The 25,344-nt window shown below is 42.0% G+C and overlaps 3 protein-coding genes across 4 annotated transcripts in view; 2 read left to right on the forward strand and 1 right to left on the reverse strand.

Moving 5' to 3' along the window:
• Nucleotides 1-8,778, reverse strand: part of ddx39b (DEAD (Asp-Glu-Ala-Asp) box polypeptide 39B) — a 30,071-nt gene extending 21,293 nt beyond the window's left edge. Inside the window, exon 1 of the mRNA XM_085263191.1 lies at nucleotides 7,662-8,778. Coding sequence (XP_085119317.1) covers nucleotides 7,662-7,738 — 77 coding nt within the window. The 5' untranslated portion in view covers nucleotides 7,739-8,778. The remainder of the gene's footprint in view (nucleotides 1-7,661) is intronic.
• Nucleotides 8,779-8,875: 97 nt separating this feature from the next.
• On the forward strand, nucleotides 8,876-10,806 carry polr1h (RNA polymerase I subunit H). Its single transcript, XM_085263198.1, has 5 exons — nucleotides 8,876-9,180; nucleotides 9,301-9,420; nucleotides 10,217-10,317; nucleotides 10,406-10,515; nucleotides 10,589-10,806. Exons 2-5 carry the CDS (start codon nucleotides 9,303-9,305, stop codon nucleotides 10,611-10,613), a joined length of 354 nt encoding a protein of 117 aa, XP_085119324.1. The 5' UTR covers nucleotides 8,876-9,180; nucleotides 9,301-9,302; the 3' UTR covers nucleotides 10,614-10,806.
• A 3,945-nt stretch (nucleotides 10,807-14,751) lies between these two features.
• Nucleotides 14,752-25,121, forward strand: gtf2h4 (general transcription factor IIH, polypeptide 4). 2 transcript variants are annotated; one of them, XM_085262612.1, is made up of 14 exons: nucleotides 14,776-14,880; nucleotides 15,077-15,265; nucleotides 15,357-15,461; nucleotides 16,330-16,461; nucleotides 16,981-17,163; nucleotides 18,823-18,931; nucleotides 20,950-21,018; nucleotides 21,166-21,249; nucleotides 21,761-21,917; nucleotides 22,156-22,286; nucleotides 23,048-23,095; nucleotides 23,194-23,272; nucleotides 24,059-24,120; nucleotides 24,537-25,121. In XM_085262612.1, the coding sequence occupies exons 2-14, from the start codon at nucleotides 15,150-15,152 to the stop codon at nucleotides 24,645-24,647; spliced, it is 1,386 nt and encodes a 461-aa protein (XP_085118738.1). In that variant the 5' UTR covers nucleotides 14,776-14,880; nucleotides 15,077-15,149; the 3' UTR covers nucleotides 24,648-25,121. The 2 variants fall into 2 exon arrangements, with proteins under 2 accessions (XP_085118737.1, XP_085118738.1); XM_085262611.1 differs by having other exon boundaries at nucleotides 14,752-15,265.
• Nucleotides 25,122-25,344: the final 223 nt, after the last annotated feature.

Below are 25,344 nucleotides of genomic sequence, written 5' to 3' on the forward strand. Positions count from 1 at the left end.
CTTTTTGTGCTGAGTGAAATGGTAATGAGTGAGCCTCTAGTATGATGTCAGGCAATGTCACCACCGAATAGCCACAAAGAAATGAGTTGTCATTTGGTTTTGAACAGGACCCGTCCACATAAACAATGACTGAGTCTGGGATTGGTGTCTGCTCTAAGTCTGGGCGTGGTGCTGTGGATTCCTGTATACGTGTCATACAATCATGATCGTCAGGGTCGTCTGAACCATCCTGTCGGTCAGAGGAACACAGCATACGAATAAGTAAGTGTGCTGGCGAATTGGGTGTGCTGCTTGCTTTTATAGTGAGATTTGCTGTTGAAGTCAGTGTAGCTTCATAACCTGAGCGACGTTGTGCGGTCATATTTTGTGTAGTTATGTTTGCTAGAATGGTCGTGACCTGGTGATTGGTGTGTAGAATAGTGTCATGTGAGAGTGTGAGCTTCTCGCAGTCCCTTATCATGATAGAGCAAGCTGCTACTGCTCTCAGGCAGGCCGGCATCCCCTGAACTACCGCAGGCAGAGTCAGGCAGACCCAAACAAGGGGCGGAGGTCAGCGCTCCCTGTAATGCATTGAAAGAGGCAGTCATTTCTGTGGACCACAGTATTCGAGGAGGCTTGTCTTTTTTGCAGCATTCACGCAGAATGTGGTCATGAAAAGAACAGTCTGGTATCCACTGTCTGCAATAGTTCACCATGCCTAGGAAGGACAACATTTCCTTCTGTGTAGTGGGCCGAGGGACGGAGGTCACAGCTTTGACCCTGTCTGTAGTCATGGAACGTTGTCCGTGAGACAGTGTGAATCCCAAATATTGAACAGAAGTCTGACAGTACTGCATTTTCTTTGCTGATGCTTTGTGGCCAGTCTGTTGGAGGTGCTGGAGTAGCATGTGTGGCAGTTTGACATAGTTTTTCACTTTCAGCACAGAGGAGGAGATCATCTACATACTGGATCAGAGTACAGCCCTCTGGAGGAATGAAGCCGTCCAGGGTAGCACGTACCACCATTGAGAAAGCCGCAGGGCTGTCTACCATGCCTTGGGGTAAGCGAGTCCATGTGTACTGCTTATCTCTATGTGTAAAAGCAAATATCGGCTGTGTGTCCTCATGCACAGGTACTGAGAAAAAGGCGGAGCACAAATCCACCACAGTAAAATGTGTAGCTGTTGCTGGAATAGATGTCAGTATGCTGGGGACATCTGGGACAAGAGGAGGTAGAGGCATAATGACTGCATTAATTTGCCTTAAGTCTTGTGTGAAACGCCATACGCCAGGTTTGTTAGGCTTTGGCACAGGATTGACAGGAGTGTTATATGGAGATACTGTGGGCTTTATTACTCCAGCTGTCAATAAATCTCCTATGATGATGTCTAAGGCTGCGGCTTTTTCAGCGGAAATGGGATATTGCTTGACATATACCGGCTTGTTGTTTTTCAGCTGAGCATGATAAGGTGTACAGTCGATAAATCCTACATCATTCTCACCTCTTGACCATAATGTCATGTTTTGATATTCAGCTGGCAATGTGACAGCAGAGATAGTACAGTGTATGGGGTAGGTTAGATCTGTGTGTCGACATGGTGCAGTGATGTCATAGCCTATGTCTGAGTTATGTGACAAAACCACTGTTCGGCCTTCACTGGTGTGAGCAGTTATCATGTTGTTGAACAGTGTGAGAGAAACAAATATGTGGCTTCCAGGCATGGGGCTACCTGGTAACGGTGTTTGCACATGTTTTTGACACAGAGTGTGACGTGGGATACCAGTCAGATGGATATTGAGTTCATTCTCCGCTGAGGCGTCCAGCTGACACAGAGGCTGTTCCTTCTCCATGGTGTCGGTGCATAGGGCAGAGAAAACATAGCTGTTATCAGTATCTGCAAACATTTCACCCTTTGTGTTAAATGAAATACACAAGTTCATTTTTGCCATTAAATCTCTGCCTAATAGATTCACAGGCGAGTTTGGAATAATTATGAATGGATGATATGTAATTTCATCTGGTTTTGGGCCCCAGCGTGTTTTTAGAGAATGAGTTTTGGGGCATTGCACTAGAGTTCCGTTTATTCCCATGGTGTTGATGCACACAGAGGAAACAGGCCCACTATAGAATTTTCCAGACAGTGAACTTTTAGTGGCTCCACTGTCAACTAAAAAGGAATAAATCTTTTCACCTATTTCTATATCTAACATGGGCAAGCTTTCTGTGTTACGGGACAATTGCAAATGCAGCATCGTGTGTAGTGCTTCACACTGTCCCTCGTCTTCACCTGGGCCTCCCTATTGTCGGTCCAGTCTTTCGTTATCATATGGGTGGGGATTAAAATGTGGATTATAAGGTTGCTCCCTAAGTGCAAAGGGGCCATTATTTTGATGTGATTCCTGTCTGCGTTGCCAGTTACCTTGTCTGTAAGAGCTCTGCTGACGCCTAGTGGCAGGAGCTGGTCCTGTGTTTTGTGGTTGAGACCTATGTGCTGCTGATTTGCATTCCCTCCTCCAGTGTCCTATTTTTCCACAGTAAAAACATACGTCTCCACTCCTATCTCTCCTTCTGAGATCTCCCTGCTGCGCTTGTTGAAGGGACGGGGCCCCTGCATACATCATTTTTTCACTTTCCTCTGAGCCTTCAACATCAAAATTTAACATCATTCTAACATTTTTAGCCTTCGTGCTGTTGGGAAAAAGATCTGCACCGGCTTTCGTTTTGACAAGTGTGATAAAGTTCTTTATCTTCATGTCATAGAGATTATCAGTGGCAGTCAGCTTCAATAGTTGTGAACATTCTGGATGAATATTGTTTAAGAATGTTGTTATGAAAATCTGATCATTTCCTCCTTCAGGCATGCATGCCTCATTAGTCCAGCAGTGTGTGAAACGTTTCATAAACACTAGAATGGATTCATCTGGCTTTTGCTTACACATGGTTACTGCATTTAAATCAATTTTATCTCTAGACATTGTGAGCAGAAATTTCTTTAGATTTTGAAAAAAGGCTGTGATTTTGTCATCGTTTATCCACAAAAACGAGGTGGTGTTGGCTGCTTGGTCATTTTTAGGGTCTAGTTCCTCTACTTCTTCAATAAGCTGAGATTCAGTCACACCTGGAATTCGTTGACATAATATATATCTATAGTCAGGCCCACCCAAGTGGTGGTCCGCTATTTGTGATTTTATATTTTATTTTTTTCGGTTTTACAGTTAATTTTGATTTTTTATCGGACCCGTCTAAGGTCTTTGAATTATTCTGACCCATGGTCAGTGATTTCCAGAGGGGTTTAGACGCTTGAAGGATTTAAGTTAGTTTTATTTTGCTGTGGCACACCTGAGGTTACTTGATTTTTTGCTAGCAATTTTATCTTTTTAGTGAGCAACTTCTCACTTTTTAACGAGCAACTTCTCGTTTTATGACCACAGGCAACTTCCTGTGTCCTTTCTGCTGGTGAGCAACTTCTTAGTTTATGACAGCAGGCAACTTCCTGTGTCCTTTCTGCTTTTATTTACAAAACAACAGGCAACTTCCTGTGTTTCTATGTGGGCCACTAACAAAGGCTCCTCAGTGTATCCCACTTGTTACTATGTGGGCCACCGAAGAAGGCCTCGTCAGCGTATCCCGTTTCTATGTGGATCACTGAGAAAGGCATAACACAGTCTTATAAAATAAAAGACGAGTGCCTACCTTCATCAGGATCCCACTTCTGACACCAAAATTGAAGGAAACGGTTTCCAGGGCCTACTCCGTGGATCGGCTTCCTTCGAGGCGTGGACGTCTATCAGCAGAGAATGTACCTTCACCTATCAGCAGAGAATGTCCCTTAGTCTGTAACACAGTCAAATATATTCTCAAGTAATATTCAAGCATGCCATTCAGCGTGTTAGTACGAGCTCGGGAGCAGCTTGGGAGAACAAGAAAACAGAGACTGCTTCAGATTGTCTTCCCAAATTGACTCAACTTTATTCACAAGTACAACAGTTTATATAGAGGGTAAAATTCATGAGACAGCAGATTATCAGTTTAAACCAGTACAGACCAAGATAAGGCAGCGTCTTCCTGCCCTTGGCTGAAGAAGCATCCTTTGTGTAGTTTATCAGTTCAGCTACAATTGTGATTATCTCAGCGACATATTTTCAAGGCACAAAACGAAGAGTTCTTTCATTAGTGAAATCTGAAACAAACCATTTGGCCTTCAACAGGCGTCTAAAAGATTAAGAAACTAATGTAGCTGAGGGAGTGATCTCTGTGGTATTTCAACCTTGTACCAGCCTGTGATTCTCACACATCAATTCTTGGGTCAAAGAGAAAAACACTGAAACAAAGGGGCCTTATTGAATGACAGAGTTTTCCTGCATAATGTCACTATAAAACAATATCCAGTAAATGCTACCATGGTACTAAAATACCTAACAATCATCACTCACAGATCAGTGCTGTCGCTCTCTATACACAGTTCGCACGATTGCAAAGTGAAAGCAAAAAAACAAGCGCAAATTCAAACGCGATTTCAATATGTCACATATTGACAGTGGCTCACCGATGCCAATGACATAATTACCCAGCTACATTTCTGAAAGAATGCAAAAGCATTGACATATATTTTTCCTTCCTACAATAGCCCGACGGGCAGGGAAGAGATAGATTTTGGTAGCCCGACTGGAAAAATCGCTAGCTCCGGGACGTCGGGCTAGCGATATTGCGAGCCCTGTATCTGATTGAGGAATCACTCATCTTTGGAAAAGAGAGTTTATTACAGAGAAATGTCTCTTTCCAAAATAAAAGCTATACCATCCGCTTCTTCTGGGCTATATTCTCAGCAGCATAAGGAGAATCATGTGCTAACAGCTGTCTAAATGACTCGGCTAAAGTTAGTAGCATGCTTGTTGTTTTTGTCTTTGCACTAGGATGATGTCGGCGTAAATGTGCAGTCATATTCGTTGTGTTCCCACTAGTGCTTTCAGGTTAATCTCGTTGAAATGACCTTAGCGCCACAACACGGCAAATCTCCGTTAACGAGCTACCGCCGATCGCCCCGTGCATGGGGCTAGACGGCCAACACGTTAACGAGCTAACTGCGCTAACACACTAGTTCACACCAATGTAATTGAGCATTGCATGGCACATCCAACATACTGTTTTACTTTAGTCCATGACTCGCTTACCTTCAGGGTCATACGTCACATGAAAACCAAAATAATTCCAAACGCCAGATCTGAATGAGGGTGGGGGAGGTCCATGTTAAAAGGAGAGCTTAACTTCTGTCTCGCTAGCTTGCCCTGCGCTCTTCCTTCTGACTATGCTGTCTGTGTTGAGCGCTCAGTGGATCTGCGCTGGACAGTGCAGCCTAGGCGGAGTAGTCGAACACAGATTCACTGAGCGCTCAACACAGACAGCATCGTCAGAAGGAAAGTTGATAAAATAAATTACAAATGTTGTATTGTTCGATACATATGCGTACCGAACCGAAAGCACTGTATCGAACGGTTCAATATCGATACGAATATCGTTGCACCCCTAATATATATATATATATATATATATATATATATATATATATATATATATATATATACACACACACACACACATATCACTGACTTTCAGCTTGTTGTGTTTGTGGATATATGACTGACTTTAATTATTAAACATTCGCACATAAATAAGTGACGTCATATTCAGCACTTTTGACAGTTCACTCTTCGGCCGCTCCATCTTATCATCCACATACATAAATGTAAATTTCAAAACTCAACCCCATCATTTAATTTGTTTTTGATTGAAACTGAATATTACTTAAACTCTCTTAAACTTCCAATAAAAAAGGTTTATCATTGATTGAAGTTCATTCAGAAATGTTTAAGGAATGAGCTGTCACAACTTTCAAGTACAAAGTTGTTATGAAGTCTGTCACATTCCCCCCTTTTTTTCTTTTTTATCCTTTATTTAATTATCCTTCTTATTTCATTGTACTGTATATTGTTACTCTTATTTGCCTTGTATGTCTACTGTACAAACTGAACTGGAATGACTGACTGTTCGCTTTATAAGTTCAATAAAGTTTGGAAACAAAAAAAACCTCTTCGGCCGCTCCCTTCTGCCGTATTTTGCGGCAAAATTATCCACACCCACTGCCGCGCTATGAATTGTGGGATATATGGGACCACGAAGCGTGCACCGGACCACGCTTGATATTTGGGGAAATCGACGGCGCATTTGGAGTATGCATTTGAAGTGCACTTCGAATTGGGACAGCCGTCGTCGCGTGGCGGTGACGTAACCGCACTTGAAATGCGTACTTCAAGCGTGCAGACCCTGAATTGGGACACAGCCGATGTGATGGGTTATCCTTGATGGAGATGAGTGTGACCTCTGACCCTCACTGACTCAAACACCTCCAAATTCTGACCAAAGATGCTTCCAGGCTTTTGGATTAGTGTTTAAATCTTGCTGGCAGTGATGCTGCCCCTTCAGCAGACAGCAGCAGAATAGATGCACTCTCTACCACAGGATGTTAGAAGATCTCCAGCATCTTGCTGCACACATTAAAGGATCTGAGCTTCCTTAGAAAGTAGAGTCAGCTCATCCCCTTCTTGTACACAGCATCACCGTTGGGCCTTCAGTCCAATCTGTCATTCAGGTGACTGTGGTAACCCTGTATTACTAACCACCACATCAGACAGGTTGGCCCACAGCCGTACAAACTGAGGCCTCTCAGACAGATAGTGAGGAATACAAGATACAGCAGAATGGATCCATCCTGGGTTGTATCCGCAGCTCATGGTGTTGCTGTAGTAATGGCCTGGAGGATAATTTCTTGGCATGGTTTGTGGCCCTTAGTATCAAATGAGCATTGCTTAAATGCCACAGCCTGCCTGAGTACTGTTGGTGACCATGTCCACCCCTTTGGGGGATAGCACACCATGTCACAAAGCTCAGATAATCTGAGACTGGTTTTTTGAACATGACAATGAGTTCACTGTACTTAAACGGCCTCCACAATCACCAGATGTCAATCCAATTGAGCACCTTTGGGAGATGGTGACAAATCTGCAGGAACTGTGTGATGTTATGATGTCCACATGGGCCACAGTCTCTGAGGAAATGTTTTCAGCATCTCGTTGAATTGTTGGTACAAAGAATTCAATCAGTACTAACAAAGTGTACAAAGGTTACAAAGTGTTTTGAGTGAAAGCAGAATACTGGTACTGTCACACTGGTGCCTATCCCAGCTGTCTTAGGGCAAGAGGCAGGGTACACCCTGGACAGGTCGCCAGTCTGTCACAGGGCTAACACATAGACACAGATAACCAATCACACTCACGGGAAATTTAGTTACCAGTTAACCTAACCCCACTAACTGCATGTCTTTGGATTGTGGGAGGAAGCCGGGGTACTCAGAGAAAACTCACGCAAACACGGGGAGAACATGCAAACTCCACACAGAAAGACCTCGGCCTGATGGTGGAACTGAACTCAGGACCTTCTTGCTGTGAGGCAACAGTGCTAACAACTGTGCCACCCTGCAAAATTTATTTATATTGCATAGATGAGCAAACATGAGCACATTACCCCTGTTCTTGCCTCCTTACACTGGTTGCCTGTCCATTTTAGAATTCATTTTAAAATTTTATTGCTTGCTTTTAAAGTCTTAAATGGCCTGGCTCCTTCTTACCTGTCAGACCTTTTACACCAATACACTCCACAAAGGTCTCTCAGATCATCTGACCAGTCACTCCTTGCTGTCCCCATGTCGAGACTGAAACACCGAGGGGACCGAGCTTTCGCTGTTGTGGCCCCCAAACTATGGAACAAACTGCCCCTCCATATTAGGCTGGCCTCAACACTTGAAATGTTTAAATCACTTTTAAAAAACACACTTTTTTTCAAAGGCTTTCTAGGAGTATTATCAGAGTCAGTTTGTAGTCAGTTTTTAGTCAGCTGTTGGTCATTCTTAATCTTTTTACTTTGTTAATCTTATTCATATTGTTTATTCTACTCATGTTTTGATATTTAATATATACACTGATTTATTTTTATCTTCTTTTTCAATTATATATTTATTTTGTTTATTGATTTCATTGTATGCTTAATGTATGGTTTTTAACTGCTATCTCTGTTTTATTATTGGAAAGCACTTTGGTCAACTTTGTTGTTTTTAAAGTGCTATATAAATAAAGTTGGATTGGATAAATGCCAGAATAGAGGTGAGTGTCTAACATGAGGCACCAACTTTTACAGCAGGCTAGAATTTCTATAAGGACTCCAGTGATGTCCACCACCTCAGTTTGAAGACATGAATCAGTCCACTGTGCTAAAAATCAATTGCCTGGTTTCATTTTGAAGGAATATTCCGGAACTTTTATTTTTATTGTCGCTGAATATTAAATAGCTATAACCACACACGCAGTTATGGTTTGACTTTTGAAAGTTCAAATCCAGCAATACTGATGTCTTTAAGATTTCTTCATCACACTGCAGATCATTACCGACATGAAACTACGGACGCCATAAAACTGGGACCATCCCTGATCTCTGTTATTTACTCGAGCTCGTCTGATATTATGGCAGCTCACGTAAACACAGCGCACATGAGTGGCCGTTTTAGCAATAACCGTAAAAGCAAATCCCAAGTATTCTAAACAGCTAGCTGTCATTAGCTCAGCGGCTAACAAACAACTCATCACATCTCACTGGAACATCTCACGGCTCAACATTAAACTTCAGAGAGGTGACAGTCATGTTGCCGCAGGTACTGATAACGTGCACTGCCTACAGTTCTTTTAATAATCGACATACCTTCACTACGAGAGAGAAAAGTCAACGTCTGTTTAAAGTAAAGCGCGATTGTTAGCGCGTCACAATGACGTGTAGAATGCGACGGACAACCAACCGCTGTAGGACCCCACGGTGTGTAACCATGCAGATGCCAGGCTGAAAGTAACAACAGGGAGTCTTTGCTATAAACCGCGTCTTGTTTAGATTGCCAACCCTGTAAAGACATTGAACGGTAAGTCATCAAAGTGTTTTGTTAAAGCTGAAGGCTGACGACGAAAGCTGAACACATGGTTAGTTGACAGTTGCGGATTTGATCGATCTTCACGTGTTCAAGTGCCACGCGCGGTGTTTTGCTCCAGCGAGTGTTAGACAACAAAACAACAAAACAACATTACCGCTTTAACTTATTTTGGAAGGTAAGCTCTAAAATATGAATCGACAAAGCAAAATAAGTCAGTATAAATTTTTTATTCGATTCCATTTTACAGTTATTAATGGTATCAAAATGTATAACAATAATACTTCGCATGAAACAGAGATGTCGTGTTTTGGTGGTGGTCCGAACTTCTGCCCAGAGTGTGGGAATGTTCTTCCTCTCCCAGGAATACCGGACGTAGTGTGCTGCCCCGGCTGCTCCTTTAGGATCCCTGTATCAGGTAAATTCCATATCAGAGTTTATGTGTGAGCATGAGCAGCAGAGATTTTGCTGCTATCTCACTTTTTGTTTTTCTCATTTCGCTTCCATCTTGATATTCCTGTGATATTTATACAGCCTGTACAAATGAAGTGGCAGAGCAGCTATCTGAGAGCTATCTGCTGTCCATCTTTGGATCATTTTAGTTTCTTGCAGCAAGTGATTGTATTTTTATAAGCTCAATATACAGTATTGTGGCAAACGGATTCACTCACTCATCCAAATCACTGAATTTGGTGTTTCAGTCACTTCCATGGTCACAGGTGAATAAAATCAAGCATCCAGGCATGCAGCCCGCCTCTACAAACATTTGTGAAAGTATGGGTCGCTCTCAGGAGCTCAGTGAGTTCCAGCATGGTAACGTGATAGGATGCCACTACATGTGGCCTTCAGATTAAATCAGAACAGTGTGCAAAGAGCTTCATGGGATGGGTTTCCGTGACCACCAGCTGCATCCAAGCCTTACATCACCAAATGCAATGCAAAGTGCTGGATGCAGTGGTGTAAAGCACGTGGACTCTAGACCAGTGGAGACCTGTTCTCTGGATTGATGAATCACGCCTCTATTTCTGGCTATCCGATAGATGAGTCTGGGTTTGGTGGTAGCCAGGAGAGCGGTTCTTATCTGAATGCATTGAGCCAAGTCTAAAGTTTGGTGGAGGGGGGGTTTATGGTGTGGGGTTGTTTTTAAGGATACTGCACTGATAACACATTAGTGAGTGATAAGTGCACAGATGATTTCTTCTCTGCTTATTCAGAGTTCTCAGGTCAGGAGATCTATTCTGCCGTGGTGTTTAACCCTGTGGAGCAGACGGCTGTGTCTCAGGATGAGGAGGACTCTGAAATGAAGGGTGCTGTGGTAAGTGCTGCCTGTTTGCTGCCTGCTGAGTGTACTGCATGATGCCAACAGCTCTGTGTGCTACTAATAAGCTCTCTGCTTCATGTAGATTGACAGGCGCTGCTCTCGTTGCAACAAAGAGGGTATGATTTACCATACCAGGCAGATGAGGTCTGCAGATGAAGGACAGACAGTCTTTTTCACCTGCACACACTGCAGGTAATCATCATGAGGTCACCATATGTTGCTGCTGTTGTGATTGTTTGCTCATCGTTTCATTTTGTCATTGTAGGTATCAAGAGAAGGAGGACTCCTAAGAAGAGGGTCCTTTGCATCTCCCCCCTCCTGCTTACTCAGCTATTGTTGAAGACTGCACAAAAACCAGTTTAAACAGAGCTTACAGTAACCTTTATTTTAAACTTGAGTTTGTACAGTTAGGATTGAACAACATTTAAGTTTATGTGACTGTTGTACAGCTGACCACGTCAATAAAAACTTATTAAAGCAGCATTCCTGTTTTTCTCTTTGGCTGCTTGGATGATATATAGTCGGCAGAAAGTTGTGTGTGAATAAACTCAAGCAGGATTTCAGCAACACCATATTCTTGTCCTGATGGAGCCCCCACTAATTCATGTAACTGAATCAGAACAGGTGAAGCAATATTGAAATGTATCAGCTTTATTTTGTACAGGTTTTTTTTCTGCACTAAATAAACTTTGTATATTGTTTAGGTGATCAAAACAAACAAATGTGTGCTTACAGCTAAATGTATCCATATTTAATGCCTTTTAGGTTTCTAGTATTTAACGTCTGTCTATGAGCTGACACAGCTAACCTGGCCTGTTTGGCTGAAGGTTGCAGCAGATACAGGAATAATGTCCATAACCAAAGACATCAGTAACAACTCTGACTGAGACCACTTAGGGCACTGATTGAAGGAATCAAGGGCGTAGATTTGGTTTTGGCGTTGGTGGGGACGGATGATTCAGCCACCGAACCCTGCCCTGTTTCCTTTTTTTCCTTTTTGTCTTTGCTTCTTGATAAAAAAGGAGAAATATACTTGCCTACACATGCTATTCTACATGCTTTTAAACCATTTAAAATCACAATTCATAGTTTTACATGTGAATGATATAATGTTAAATTACTATTTAAAAAAATGACTAAGTATTTTAGACTTTAGTTTACTTCAGTCATATTCCATATAAATCAGGTATCATACAAAAATAAAAATAGCTTCAAATACAGTCATGACAATAAAAGAATATGACTTTAAGACTTAACAGCATTACTTCAGTTACACCAACATCTCTGATACATTAGCACTAAGGGAACACTGAATGACCTGCTGGTTTCTGTCCATAAAACTACTCATCTAAGATTACCACAAAGTAAAAGATCTCTCAGCAAAATTATGCAACATTTTAGGCACTATTGCCCCGATTAACTCGGTGAGCTGGGACTTTTTATTCTCAACATGAACTACTGTTACAGCTACTGGTGTCCCACACAACAACTCAATGTCCACTATGTGAAGCAGCCAAACACAGGCCTGCTCCTCTCACTAACAGAGATAAACTGCTGACATGTTTGTTTTACATCTATACTGTCCAGTCTGTCCTGGTGGACACACAGCAGCATTGTTTAATCTCATTTGAGTCATTGTTGACCTTAGCCATGTTTTTAGTCTTCTGAGAGCACTGAGGCTTCTTTCAGCCTCAGTACCTGCGTTTTATCCTCAGATTACAATTATTATTCTGTGCCTCACCTTTGGCCCTGGCTCCTCCCCTCTGACTGCACTAGGACATACTGCCACCTGATAAAATAACACATGATTCGTGCCATATAAAAAGTGAGACGTGTCAATTCAGATTCTTTGTCAAACATACACTAATGAATCAATTTACATCAGCAGCCTAACAATTGTCATGATAATAAATACTAGTTAATCTATAGCACCAAATCATCAGTCACCTGTGAGCTCGCCTCTTCACCTCTGTCTGAGCTACAACATGGCAGAGCTGCCTCTGTCACCTGATCAATAACAGTGAGACACTCCACATACATGCAGTCACACATGTGCTTCAAATACAGTCATGAACCAACAAGTCATCATTTCACCTGTGATCTTATGTCACCATTGCTCTCTGAGCTTTGTGTTGCTTCTTCTGTCACCTGACAAATAGGACAAACATGACAATAAGAATAAAATGTGCAGCTGCTTCAGTGTTTCTGTCAATTTGTGCAGATCTTGACTCATCAGTGATGTTTGTAGTGTGAGTGCATTTTTAAAACAATTTGTGCAAACTGCACTACAAGGTGGAATATTTGCAAAATCATGACTACCTCATGATATATTGTCTCAAAAATTAACCCTATGAATATGTCAGTGCCATTAGGATGAAATTTTAACATTAGATGTATAACTTTAACAGCCTCTGTGAACTAATATCCTGGCTGCTCGAGGCTGCCATTTTCTCTGACAGTTTCAATTAAAATTAGAAATGCTGCTCTGAGACTGAGAGAACTAACAGTGCTGCATGTTGTGCAGTTAGTTTCCCAAACACGTTATTCATGGTTACATACAGTTTTAGACTGATGTGGGCCAAAGCCTGGCATAGCCTGTAACGTTATTATGATGGACACATTTTATGAGTGAGCTTGACTTTAAGCGACTCACAGGTTTCTTTGAAAAACACTTTCTTATATCCAGGTTCTTCCTTTTTGCTGCCGTCCTCCTCTCCTCCTGGCAGCACAGGCTTGCAGCTGCTAAAACTAAACAGAGCTCCCTGAATGGCACAGCCAATCACATTGGCCATATTTGTTACATTAGGTAGGACTCCAGTAGAAGTAATTTAACTCTTTCTGCACCGCTGGTTGAATGAGACGCTGACAGTTTTCCCCCCCATTCTATCGCGTTTGTTTTTTTTACTCGAAGAGTTTAAATTATTGGTGGGGACAATTCAATAATTGCTGGATATTGGTGGGGACATGTTCCTTCCGTCTATGCCCTTGGAAGGAATTAATAAACATAACATGACCAGATAATGTGCGATTGAATACAAGGAGTCTTTTCACCTGGATTCAAATATGAAAGTTTGTCACATTGTTAATCAAGTATATAACTGCCCCTTCTAATTTTCTTCTATAATTAATGATTTTTCGCCATCTGCTGATCACAAATCAGGATTGTGTGCAGGTGATTAACAGAAATGTAGGACAAACTACCCCCACATAAACTAAAAGGTGTCAAATGAAAGGAAAATAGGGTCACAATATCTTTTATTTGCAATAACATTTTGTTCTTGAAACCTTTGTTTACAGTTGTCACTCTGTGAAGGTATTCAGAGGACAACTGAAGAGCGTTTCTTTGCCTTGAGACACTGGTGCGTATCTTCTGCAGTTTGTTTTGCTCAGCAGGACATTTCTTCTTTGTAAGAATGTACAAGCTCTCTGATAGCTTTATTTTGTTGGCCATCTTCACTTGTGTTGACATTGAAGACTTTAAATGAGCTAGCTCTTTATTACAAAAATGACTTGTGTTGGGCATCAGACAGTAATATTTGCTTTGATTCTGGCCAAGCTCAGGTTGGAAGACAGAGCAGCTTTGAAAGGTATAAGTGCAGATTGGATTATCTGTGGATTATACCTTTGTAAGATCTGTATCAGCTGCTTTACAGCCACAGTTAAGCCTCAGTTTCCTGGGGGTTTATCAGGGTATGCAAGCGCTTGTTCCAAAACGGAGACAGTATGGAGAGATATTACCTTTACCCTACCCTGAGTATTAGACAACCTATTCTCTCATGCTAGAGTACTAGCATACGCTAGTGCACTCACTTACTGGATATTTGAACACTTTGGTATAAGTTACTCACTAGTAACTTATATAAAAAAAGTTACTACTACTACTATTACTACTAATAATAATACATTTTATTTATAAAATGTCTTTCAAGATACTTAACAATAGAATAAAACACGTAATAGAACAAAGACAAAATAAAGAACAATAAAAACAAAAGCACAAGATAAAATAAGAAACAGACAAACTAAGTCCACAAACAAACTAGTCCACAAGGATGGGCGTAATTAACAGTTCATATTCCAGATCCTTGTCTAACTGTACTTTAATATACAGAGAGTGGTTTTATTATACAGCCTGCCTTCATTTGTATAACTGGGTTGTGAAAAAGAAGAAGAAGAAAAAACCCAGCATAACACAACACTGTTGAACAGAACAGCAAACTGTAAAATGTCCAACATTTTGACTCGAGTCTTCCGTAAAATACAGGTTTTACCACAATACAAATCCACTTTGTAATTTTACAGCATCTTTTTAAAAAATTTCCCCGGATGTCAGCGTTTCCAAACTAAATGCAGCAGGCGGCGACACAGCACCCTTCTAATAGTACGATCTCAATTAAAAGCAACAGAAGAAGAAAACGACCAATGAGAACTTTCCTGTTCAGGTCACATGACCTGGAAACATGGCCGCTTCAGAAAGCTGAGAAAGCTATCGAGCAATAACAATTACTTTGAACAGCACAAGTACTTATCTATAGGAAGACGGCGGTTTACTTTACTGTAAAATAGCTTTTTATATTTGTATTCACGTGGTAGCTTTGTGTGGCTCAGCTGTCCTGGTTATAGTCCAGTTATACACGCAGAATACACATGTGCAGAAATAAAGCTGGATCCACAGAATACGGAGTCTTCCGTCAGATACTGTCAGTGTCTGACAAAACGGCTGAAGCAATTTTACATTTTTGTGTTTCTAAAGGAAATCTGGGAGCCTCGTGGGTATGAAGTAGCTTTACCGCGTTTGCTGAAGTTCCTCTTTGCTGCTGGAGACCATGAAGCTGCGTGTCCAGCTGCAATGCAAGAACCTGCATGAATACCTGAAGGAGCTGAGTCCGGAGATTTTGGACAGACTCTACAACCACCCAGCGACATGCCTGGCTGTGTACAGGTGCGTGCCTGTGACTGGTTCTTTTTTGTTATATAGAAAGTGTTGAGTGAATCTTCTTCCCTGTTTTTTTATGTGTTTTGATATTTTACAGGGAACTCCCCTCTCTAGCAAAGAATTATGTGATGCGCATGCTGTTCCTGGATCAGCCTCTCCCCCAGGCAGCTGTGGCATTGTGGGTAAAGAAAGACAGTCAGAAGTAAGTTGCCTCTGTTGTTCTGTTTGTCCGCTGTGTTGTCAGTCAAGTACAAAACTACTCTGCTGATTCTCATGAAAATAGAAGAGTTAGAGCATGGGCAAAATAACAACCTGCTAAACTTTGGTGCACATCACTGGTGGCTGATGCACGACAAACTCCAAAGTTTTGTTTTTTTCATTAAAATCACAGTAAATTTCTAAATAGCTCTGTAACACACTGGTCCTGTCAGCTGATGACCCCAGCCTGGTAGGTCTGAGCAGGAGAGCCCCTGTTTTTATGCCTCAAATATCAGCCTTGTGTCAGTGCCCTTGTTTTCTGCTTTTAAACTTTTTTCCTCATTGTTTAAAACTCATTTGAAACATTTGTCAGAGACTAAAATGAGAGCAGGAATTGTTGCCAAAGAGTCAGCAGCCTGTTTGGTTTGTGAAGCAATTAACAGCTTAGCAGAAGATATTAAAAACAAGATAATGGTAACTGCCATGAATTTATTAGAAGTTTGTTACACTTTTATGTTCCTCGTGTGTGGCTTAGAGGTGTTTCCTAAATGGTTGAATGTAGATTTAAATTTATTCTCTTCATTGTGCTCTTTGTCCCCTTTGTATGTTTGGTTCTGGAGCGGCAGGTGACCAGCATAACACATGGTGCAGATCATTTAACTGCATGACTCGCTGTTCAACCCTGTGTCTGCCTCATGAAGTGATTGATAACTGTCAGGTGTGCTCTGTCCTTGGATGGCGGAGCATCCCTGTGTCTCTGAAACAGGAAATAAGTTTTCTTCAGTGTTTGCAGTTTGTCTTTGACATCTTCAGGGGACTGCACATTTCAACGTGATAACCAGTTCTGTTCATTGTTTTTTGTCCTCCTGCAGGGACCACGATGAATGTGTCTCAGTGTTGGCTGGTCTCCGCCTCTGGCACAGTCAGCAGCTGCAGGGTGGTCTGCAGGGATACATTTTAAATCCGGTGTTTAAAGACAACCTGAGGACAGCTTTGCTCGGGGGGTACGTCTGCCACTGTGAAAATACCGATTAGTCATGGGGCTGCAGCATCTCTCTCTCTTTTAGGAACTGTTCTTTGAAAAGTGAAAACATGGTTACTATTGGCGACTGTCAAGCCTTTGAGTCGCCGAGCAGCTGAATAGGGGAATAATGTTGACGCGCCCGTTGTTCAAAACGTAAGTCAAAGTTCCAGATTAAAAACTTCTTTAGTTGTTATCAAATCCTTAAAATCCAGAAAAACACTGATCAAAAACATTCTAAGCTTGAGCGGTCAGCAAAAGTCGACTTCCCCCATCGCCCACTCATTCACAAAAATTCCCTCGGGACGTGAACAGATGATATAGCAATCACTATTACTGTTACCGACACCACGTGACCCAAAGCTACGCCTATCCACAACAGTTACTGGGCCCAAAACTAAGTCAGTGAAGTCACCTGTTACCTGCTCGGTTTCACTTTCTTTCATTCCTGCAGGACCAGTATTAACCAAGAGAGCCAAATCATTGTTGTTTCAACACACAGGGGGCGAGCTTGGGCTGATGAGGGCAGCACGCTGGGCCCTGACCGCCATGCACGAGACATTGAGAGTCTTGACCGCTATGCTATGGAGCGCTGGGAGATCATCCTGCAGTTTATGGTGGGTTCTCCCAGCGCTGTCAGCCAGGACCTGGCACAGCTTTTGGTTCAAGCAGGCCTCATGAAAAGGTATGCAGTAGTCTTTATGTCACATTCACATTTTACATGTAATGTATATGAAAGTAAGAAGATTCAAGATTGTTTATTTGCCACATGCATAGTCGTACAAGTACAAAACACAGTGAAATGTGACTGTGCAAACATTATAAACAATAAGTACATTTAAATTAAAAATCAGGAACTTTTTAATGAAAAATCTGCAAATGTACTTTGTGCCATATGAGCACTGCGGAGCAATGCAAGCAGAGTGGCCAGAGTAATGTAACAGTAAAAACTCTAAAACACTTTTAAATCTGCATTTACAGCTCATGTGATATAAATGAAATTCAGCATTATAATGTGCTCCAGTCAAAAACATCTGCATTCTTGCCAGTGATGGTTGTTACTGTGAGATGTTGTTGGTTTTCTCTATAAAGAAGTGCTCATGTTTTTATTTGTAGCCCTGGGGCGTTTGCTTTGGCTGCAGTCAATGAAACAGTCAGTGTTGAAAAACGAATGAAACGTGGCTTGAATCCTCTGGCTGTTGTCTGATGGTGATTGGACTATTTAATGCGGGGAAAAGAATTGGTACTCATATCCTTTAGAACAGGGGTGTCAAACTCAAATACACAGTGGGCCAAAATTCAAAACTGGAACAAAGTCGCGGGCTAACGCTAATATTTATTGAAAAAAAAAGTCTTCCTCCAGATATAAGAATGAATCTTTTCTTATGGACTCAAACACGTTTTGCTGAAAAACTGAATATGGAACAAGCAAAGCTTAATACTAAACAATATATATATATTAACTGTATAATACCAGTAGGCCAGCTCTGATAGTCATTTGGTGTGGCTTTGCGGGCCAAATGTAATTAGGCTGCGGGCCAGAGTTTGACACCTATGCTTTAGAAACTCCAAGGGATGGGGGAACGTAATAAAAAAGAGACATGAAGGCAAAATTGATAAATTAGGTTTTTATTAATTTTTGTTTCATACTAATTAAACTGAAAGAGACAACAAGCCACTGTCACCTTCAAAAGAAAGGAAACACTCAAAGTTGGTCACTAAACAGAAGGCCAGTCACACACTCGTCTTCACAGACCAGTCGTAAGCAGTCACCACACACAGCTCACTAGCTGAAAACCAGAAAGGCTCTCTGGCAGCTCTCCTTTCTCTGGCCTCAAGTACTCTAGCTCAATTGCTGGGTAGAGTCAGGCGGCACCTAAAGCTAGACACACCCATGCAGTGTAAATTCAATTAGTCTGTATTCAGTGACTTTGCCTGTACATGACGTATGAGTTTTCCAGCTGCCGAGCCTGATGGATTCTACGATTAGTAACCACTGACGCTGTAGATTGTTACTGTAACCGTACAAGACAAGGAAGCCCAGGTCAGACTTTTCCAGAAAACATCAAAGAAAGGCTTCAGGCTGGGGGGGGATGATGTGTGCAGCCTGTGTGAGCTCAGGTCAAATGTAAATAACGTGTTGGGTGCGCCTGAGTAAGAGGAAATCCAAAGTGGACAGCTGTAACATTGTATGAAAGAAGTAACAGTAAAGAGTAGACTATGCTAAAATAAATTTTCTTTCATCTCCATGGCGTTAACAGAAACTCGCCATGGGGGAGGGTTTGTTGGCGAGTAATGTCGGCGCTGTATCTCATGTTGTCCTGATTTATTCTCCGACTGTCAGTGAAGCAGGAGAGGCGCCCTACATCACCTCAGCTGGCTTCCAGTTCCTCCTTCTGGACACAGCCTCTCAGCTATGGTACTTCACCTTGCAGTACCTCAAAACTGCTCAGGTATGCCTCTCTACTACTTCAACCTGATCAGGTTTAAACTGATTTGACGAGCAGGTCGTTGAGCCTCTAGAGTCTGTAGCCTGTCATTACTCTGACTAGCACGTGTTCAGGCAGACGGGGCTCTAGTCCTCGATGCGAGCTGCTGCAGACGCTGGCTGGACTGAAAACCCTACTTTGGGTCACAGAAATCTTTTCTAAGGATATCTGCTCTATATAGTGCACATACTGGCCTGAAGGGCTGAGCTCTGTGTGGGAATGGAAATCTATTTGTGAGACAAAGTGAAACTTGGCAGTTGTGAATAACAATGAAAACTGGGCAGCATCTTTACATCAGCGTGTAAATTCATTTTGTTCCCACTCTCAATCAGCCATCATTTCCCTGTGAAGTAAGAAAAACATCTTTAGCTGAACCAATCAGGCTCTTCGTGTCACCAGACCCATTTAATCATAATTAATCATTAATCATCCTGTCGCACTCCACGTTGATTAAAGTGAATAATGAATCCTGATGGCAGCACGGTGGCACGGTGGTTAGCACTGTTGCCGCACAGCAAGAAGGTCCTGAGTTCAATTCCAACATCAGGCCGGGGTCTTTCTGTGTGGAGTTTGCATGTTCTCCCCGTGTTTGCGTGGGTTCCCTCCGGGTACTCCGGCTTCCTCCCACCGTCCAAAGACATGCAACTTGTGGGGATAGGTTAATTGGATAATCCAAATTGCCACTAGCTGTGAATGTGCGAGTGAATGTGAGTGTGAATGGTTGTCTGTCCCTGTGTGTTGGCCCTGCGACAGACTGGCGACCTGTCCAGAGTGTACCCCGCCTCTCGCCCTATGACAGCTGGGATAGGCTCCAGCGCCCCCCGCGACCCTGAAAAGGATAAGCGGAAGCGGATGGATGAATCCTGATGTAACATAATTAAAAGTGTAATTATGGATAGAAATACATTTGTAAAGCTTGTTGAAAGACTGTCCTTGAGGTGTTTATTCACCAATGATTTTAGTTGTCAGTTGCCTAGCAACTAAAGCTCGACCTGAGGACATACTCGACCCGTGTCGATGAACAGTTAAGCAAACACTCAGAGAGCTGCAGAGTGTGCAGAGCTGTACTTGTTTCCTGTTATGTCCAACAAGAAACACCACTCTGCTGGTAAGTTTGCCGTAAAAGACAATAATTTATGGTTACATTAGACTAATATTAATGACTACAAATTGTCATTAATAAATTTTTTTTTAATTTAACCTTTATTTAAACAGGAAGATCCCACTGAGATTAAAAACCTTTTTTTAAGGGTGACCTGGACCAGACAGGCGTACAGAAATACAAATTATGTAAATTATAGAAAAACGCTATGAGCCACCTCTTAATTGTGGATCAATGTTGAATGCATCATTAATATAGATTTAAAAAGAGGACATCAAATCTGTGCCCATAGTTCAAGATCCCCCTCTTCTTTCAGCTGCTCCCTTTAGTGCTCTCCACAGTGGTTCATCCTCGTCTGTCACACCAGCCCTCTGCATGTCCTACATGCACGAACCTCCTCTCAGGCTTCCCCTTTTCTTGCCTGGCAGCTCCATCTTCATCATCCTTTGTCCACCATATCCACCCTCCATCCTCTCCTACTATGAGCTGTTCCTTATTTCTCATCCTGTCCATCCTGCTTACTCCCAAAGAAAACATCTTCTGCTTTCCATTTTTTGTCAGTGCTGCATCACACGTGTCTCGGTGTCCTCTGTGTTGAATTAAAATGTTAGAGCTGAAGCCCCAGCCTGAAACGGACCAAAAGTGTTGATCTCACAAAAAGAAACTGTCCATTCAGGATCGAGGAGGTTGTAGAAATGACTCCGTATCAGCGAATCTTTATCTCACTGCTGTTGTAAGACCTCAGCCCTGCTGTGTAAAGTGCCATGTGGTGCATGCAATGATCCAAGATGGAGTTTATTTGTTTTCCTTTGCTTGTTATTAAATGCTTAAATGTGTAATTGAACCGATCTACTCATATCTCATACTTTGTGTCTTGTAGTCCAGAGGGATGGACCTGGTGGAGATCTTGTCATTCTTATTCCAGCTCAGTTTCTCTAGTCTGGGCAGAGTGAGTGCACAGCAGTTAGCATCTGTTTGACTTATTTATTCATTTTTAATTGATTATTTTTACTGGGGTGTGTGCAAAAAGCAATATAACTTTGCTGTAATACGGTGGTCTCAGGTCTTCCTTTAACGTGCTGCCTGTGTGCCCTAGGATTACTCGGTGGAGGGTATGAGCGAGTCATTACTGACTTTTCTGCAGCACCTGCGAGAGTTTGGACTGGTGTTCCAAAGAAAGGTGAGCTACTTGAGAATCTTACTTTGTGTGCAAAAAAACAACCCAACTAGCTGTTTGAATGGGTCTAGCTTTAATGGTTGTGGCTTGATTTTACTTAACCAGTTGTTGTTCTCCTTCGGATTGGTTTTCTTTCTTGTGTAAATAAGAAAGTGTAGAATCATTCCTACTGTTTGACAAATTTGGGCATTTAGAGGGAAAAGGTTAAGTACAGCTTACAATAAACACTTCAAACTGAAACCTGTGTGTCCTGGACTAGAGTACAACACTGACAGAGCCATTGCACGTGAGACCTGGTTTGCTAGCTGCTACTGCAGTGCAAGTTAGTGCAGTTACGTAGCAGGGTTGGACTGGTTTGATTACGCTGTCACCACAAAGAGCTGTGGAAGGCAAAATGACCTAAATGCTTAAAAATGGTTGAAATCTGTATAGAGTTAGTTACCAGAACACTATCAGTAGTTAGAAGTCTGGTTTTGGTTGTTGTTTTTTAATGCTTCCATCTTCTGCTATTTAGAGGAAGTCCAGGAGATATTATCCCACCAGGCTGGCAATCACTCTGGCTGCAGGAGTCGCCAGCAGCTCCTCCTCCTCTAACCTGGCTTCCAGTCCTGGTACTGGAGATGCAGGTTTCATTGTGGTGGAAACCAATTATCGTATCTATGCCTACACAAGTATGTGTGAACACCTCAAGACTTTTCACATCTAGTCACTATGTAACCATTGATTAAGAGGGTGTCAGGATGGCTGAAGCTCCATTGTAAACCGCATAGAATTTGACCCTGACTTCCTTTAACTGTTTTACAGTAGCATCTCTAATTGTTCGTGTAATTTTCCCCTTTGTTTCATTTGAAAGGATGCACAGCTATCATACAGAACCTGTCCAGACTTGTGTTTGTGTGACTCTCACAGATTCAGAACTTCAGATTGCTCTGGTGGCTCTCTTCAGTGAAATGCTCTACCGCTTCCCCAATGTAGTTGTGGCTCAGCTGACAAGGGAGTCTGTGCAACAGGCTATCGCCAACGGGATCACTGCACAGCAGGTACTGCTGCACTGGGCTCACTTACACACTAAAAATTCAGTTCTCATCTTTCCCATCCTCCAATCCCCTGTACTGATGGAGCCGCAGCAAAAACACAAACTGTGAACATTAGACAGATTGGAACAAACACAGAAAGTAATTATGATAGAACATTAGACTTGCACTCCCGTATGCATTGCCACCACAGAGCTGTAACCTTCGTCACATGGCCTGATGTTACAGTAGAAAGTGAACACTCAGTAAATGTATGAAAGAATTAGCTCACATAAACCTTTGATTTCCTCTTTGGAAACTTTTAGGAATACTTTTCAGCAACAACTTCAGGATCAAATGTTTTCCCTACTTGATTTTGTGTTAACGCACACCTGAATCCAGAGCAGCGAATTGTCGAACAGTATATTCATTTTTGTTAAATGAGTAATGGCACATAGTTTTGTGATTCATCTAATTGAAGCCCTATTAAGGAACATTTTATTTTTAGAACGTCCTGATGTGTAAAACCTTAAGAGGGTGCACTTGTTTTGACATTGATGCGTCGGGCACGAAGCGGCGCACACCCCGGACAGGCCACAGAGAAAACTTACATTTACAATCACGGGCAATTTATTTAAATCCAAAATGCCACAGCAAACCGGGCCGGTGCAAGTATACCCACCCGCTGTGGATAAGTCCAGACTGGGACAGAGTCTAGTCCCTCTGAAGGCGACTGGCTCCAGAGCTCCAGAGCTGAGTTTTTACATTTTGTGTTCTCTTCTGTTCAGATTATCCATTTTCTGAGGACCAGAGCTCACCCTGTCATGCTCACTCGGGTACAGCATTGATTCTTTTTGCAGTTCAGTCTAGTAAAATGAATAATGAACAGGTTAATCGCTCTGCAAAGTATCCTCATCCTCTGTTGTGCTTTTAGACCCCGGTGCTGCCTCCAACTATAACAGACCAGATCAGACTGTGGGAGCTGGAGAGAGATCGCCTGCAGTTCACAGAGGGTGAGCATGTTTATCAAGTGTGTGTGTTCAAAACAACACTTAACACTACTTGTTTATTTCTTGTCTTCATAAATTTGTTGTAATGTACATATCCACTGTGCTAATTACAGGTGTGCATCAGTAATCGTGCCATGCTAACAAGTAGTCTGCTGCTCTCACATATTGTTTTCAGTTTCACATTAAAACCTGTGGTAAAGGTGAAAAATACCCGCCCTCCCTGTTAGATGTGAAACATCTCCCTGCAAACTGTCGCTCACTCAATGTTTCCTCCTTTTTGGACTGCTCTTTGTAAATGAGATTGCTTGTGTAGGACAATCCCAACAGTCAGGCTATTTTAATCCACTGTTCTTTCTTCTTCTTCTTTCTGATGATGCCCAGTTCACACTTCAGCAGGTCATCTTGATGATGCCTAGTTGCCTAAATGCATTGTGTCGCTGCCATATGATTCAGTGATTAGTCATATGCCTTAACAAGTAACAGGTGTATCTAATGAAGTGGCAATAAACAGCAGACTGTGTACATGTACTTTTATCAGTGAGTGGTTCCTTGGCGCTCTATGTAATGTCTGTGAACCATCATTTGATTCTTCCTGGTGACGCTGGACTGACTGCTGACAGAGACCTTTCAAAATAGCTGAGCTGTAACTCTCATTGCATGAACTCTACACTATGATAGAGAGGAAGAGAACTGATTGTGTGTGTGTGTGTGTGTGTGTGTGTGTGTGTGTGTGTGTGTGTGTGTGTGTGTGTGTGTGTGTCTGTCTGTCTGTCTGTCTGTCTCCTTCAGGTGTGCTCTATAACCAGTTCCTCTCCCAGGCTGACTTTGAGGTTCTGCGAGACAGAGCTCAGGTTGGTTTGTTTTTATATTAATACCAGAATCATAACAGATTAATATACTGTGTAATGTTTTTAAGGATCCTTAGTCAGTTAGGATATGCTGCTTTGATTTTGAGGTCTCCAGCATTGCTTGTACCTGCTGCTCCAAGACGCTCATAATGTCTTCATAATGGAACGTCCTGGTGTACAACAAAACGTAACAAGTTGTAATAGTACAAATTTTATTAAACATAACTCCTGTATTGGTGTTACAGCACAAGAGCCAGTAACGTTGTGCCATATTTTCACTGTATGTATTCATATAATTCCATGCGATCGACGTGTTGTAGTTACAGCAGATGGACATCTTTTTAATGACTTTTCTGTTCATCAAATGCCAAGACTGTCTTTGTAGCCTGCTGGTGTCTAACAAAGGTGTTCTGGTGCAGGGCCTGGGCTGTCTGGTGTGGCAGGATGTGGCCCACAGAGTGATGGTGGTGACACCACAGGGACACAGCGAGGTCAAGAGGTTCTGGAAACGTCAGCGATCTCACACGTAAACGGAGGAGGAGAAATGTGGCTTTTCTTGCTTTCCACTACCATCACCGTTGTTAGTACGATAGGAAAGTGAAGATGACTTTGTATTTTTTTACAACATGCTAGCATCTGAGTATTAAACTGAACAGTTTCTGCTCATGCTTTCCTTTTTGAGTAGCTGTGTGCATCCTATACTCAGAATCAGGTTTTGATTACTGAGTTCTCGAAGACACCCTTTGGACTCTAAGTACTACAAAGTACTGTGGAACAGCCACTGTAAATAATCGTATAACTGGTGGAGTTACAGTGAAAAAGCTGACAGCAATAATGGAACCAAACTCAGAAGATTAATTTGTAAGAAGCCAACTTTATTAATTGATCTGTTTGGTGTTGTGACCTGAAAACTAAGTGCATGGCTCAAAGACACCCTGTACACACTGGATAAGGATTGTGGCTTTTTATATTTTTGAGTTCAGAATAAAAGTTGTTGAATTATATTTTCACAATAATGTTTTGAATTAACTTCACATAATACCTGCTTGAAACAACAGACACTTATCTTTATGTTGGTATTGCCACTAGAGCAGCTTTTTTTCGTGGCTGTGGAAGTTTAACTGGGACAGTATGGTGTCTTGTAAGTAATTGCTGTTTGAAGTACTCATCCATATTCAGTAAAATATAGTAGATGACCTTAGTGGTAGCTCCCAGTTTGAAGTAGCA

Source organism: Mchenga conophoros, linkage group LG22 (genome assembly GCF_057382185.1).
Source record: "Mchenga conophoros isolate Kocher_MC1m ecotype Shallow Benthic linkage group LG22, M_conophoros_male_GT1.1, whole genome shotgun sequence".
In the NCBI taxonomy this organism is placed as follows: domain Eukaryota; kingdom Metazoa; phylum Chordata; class Actinopteri; order Cichliformes; family Cichlidae; genus Mchenga; species Mchenga conophoros.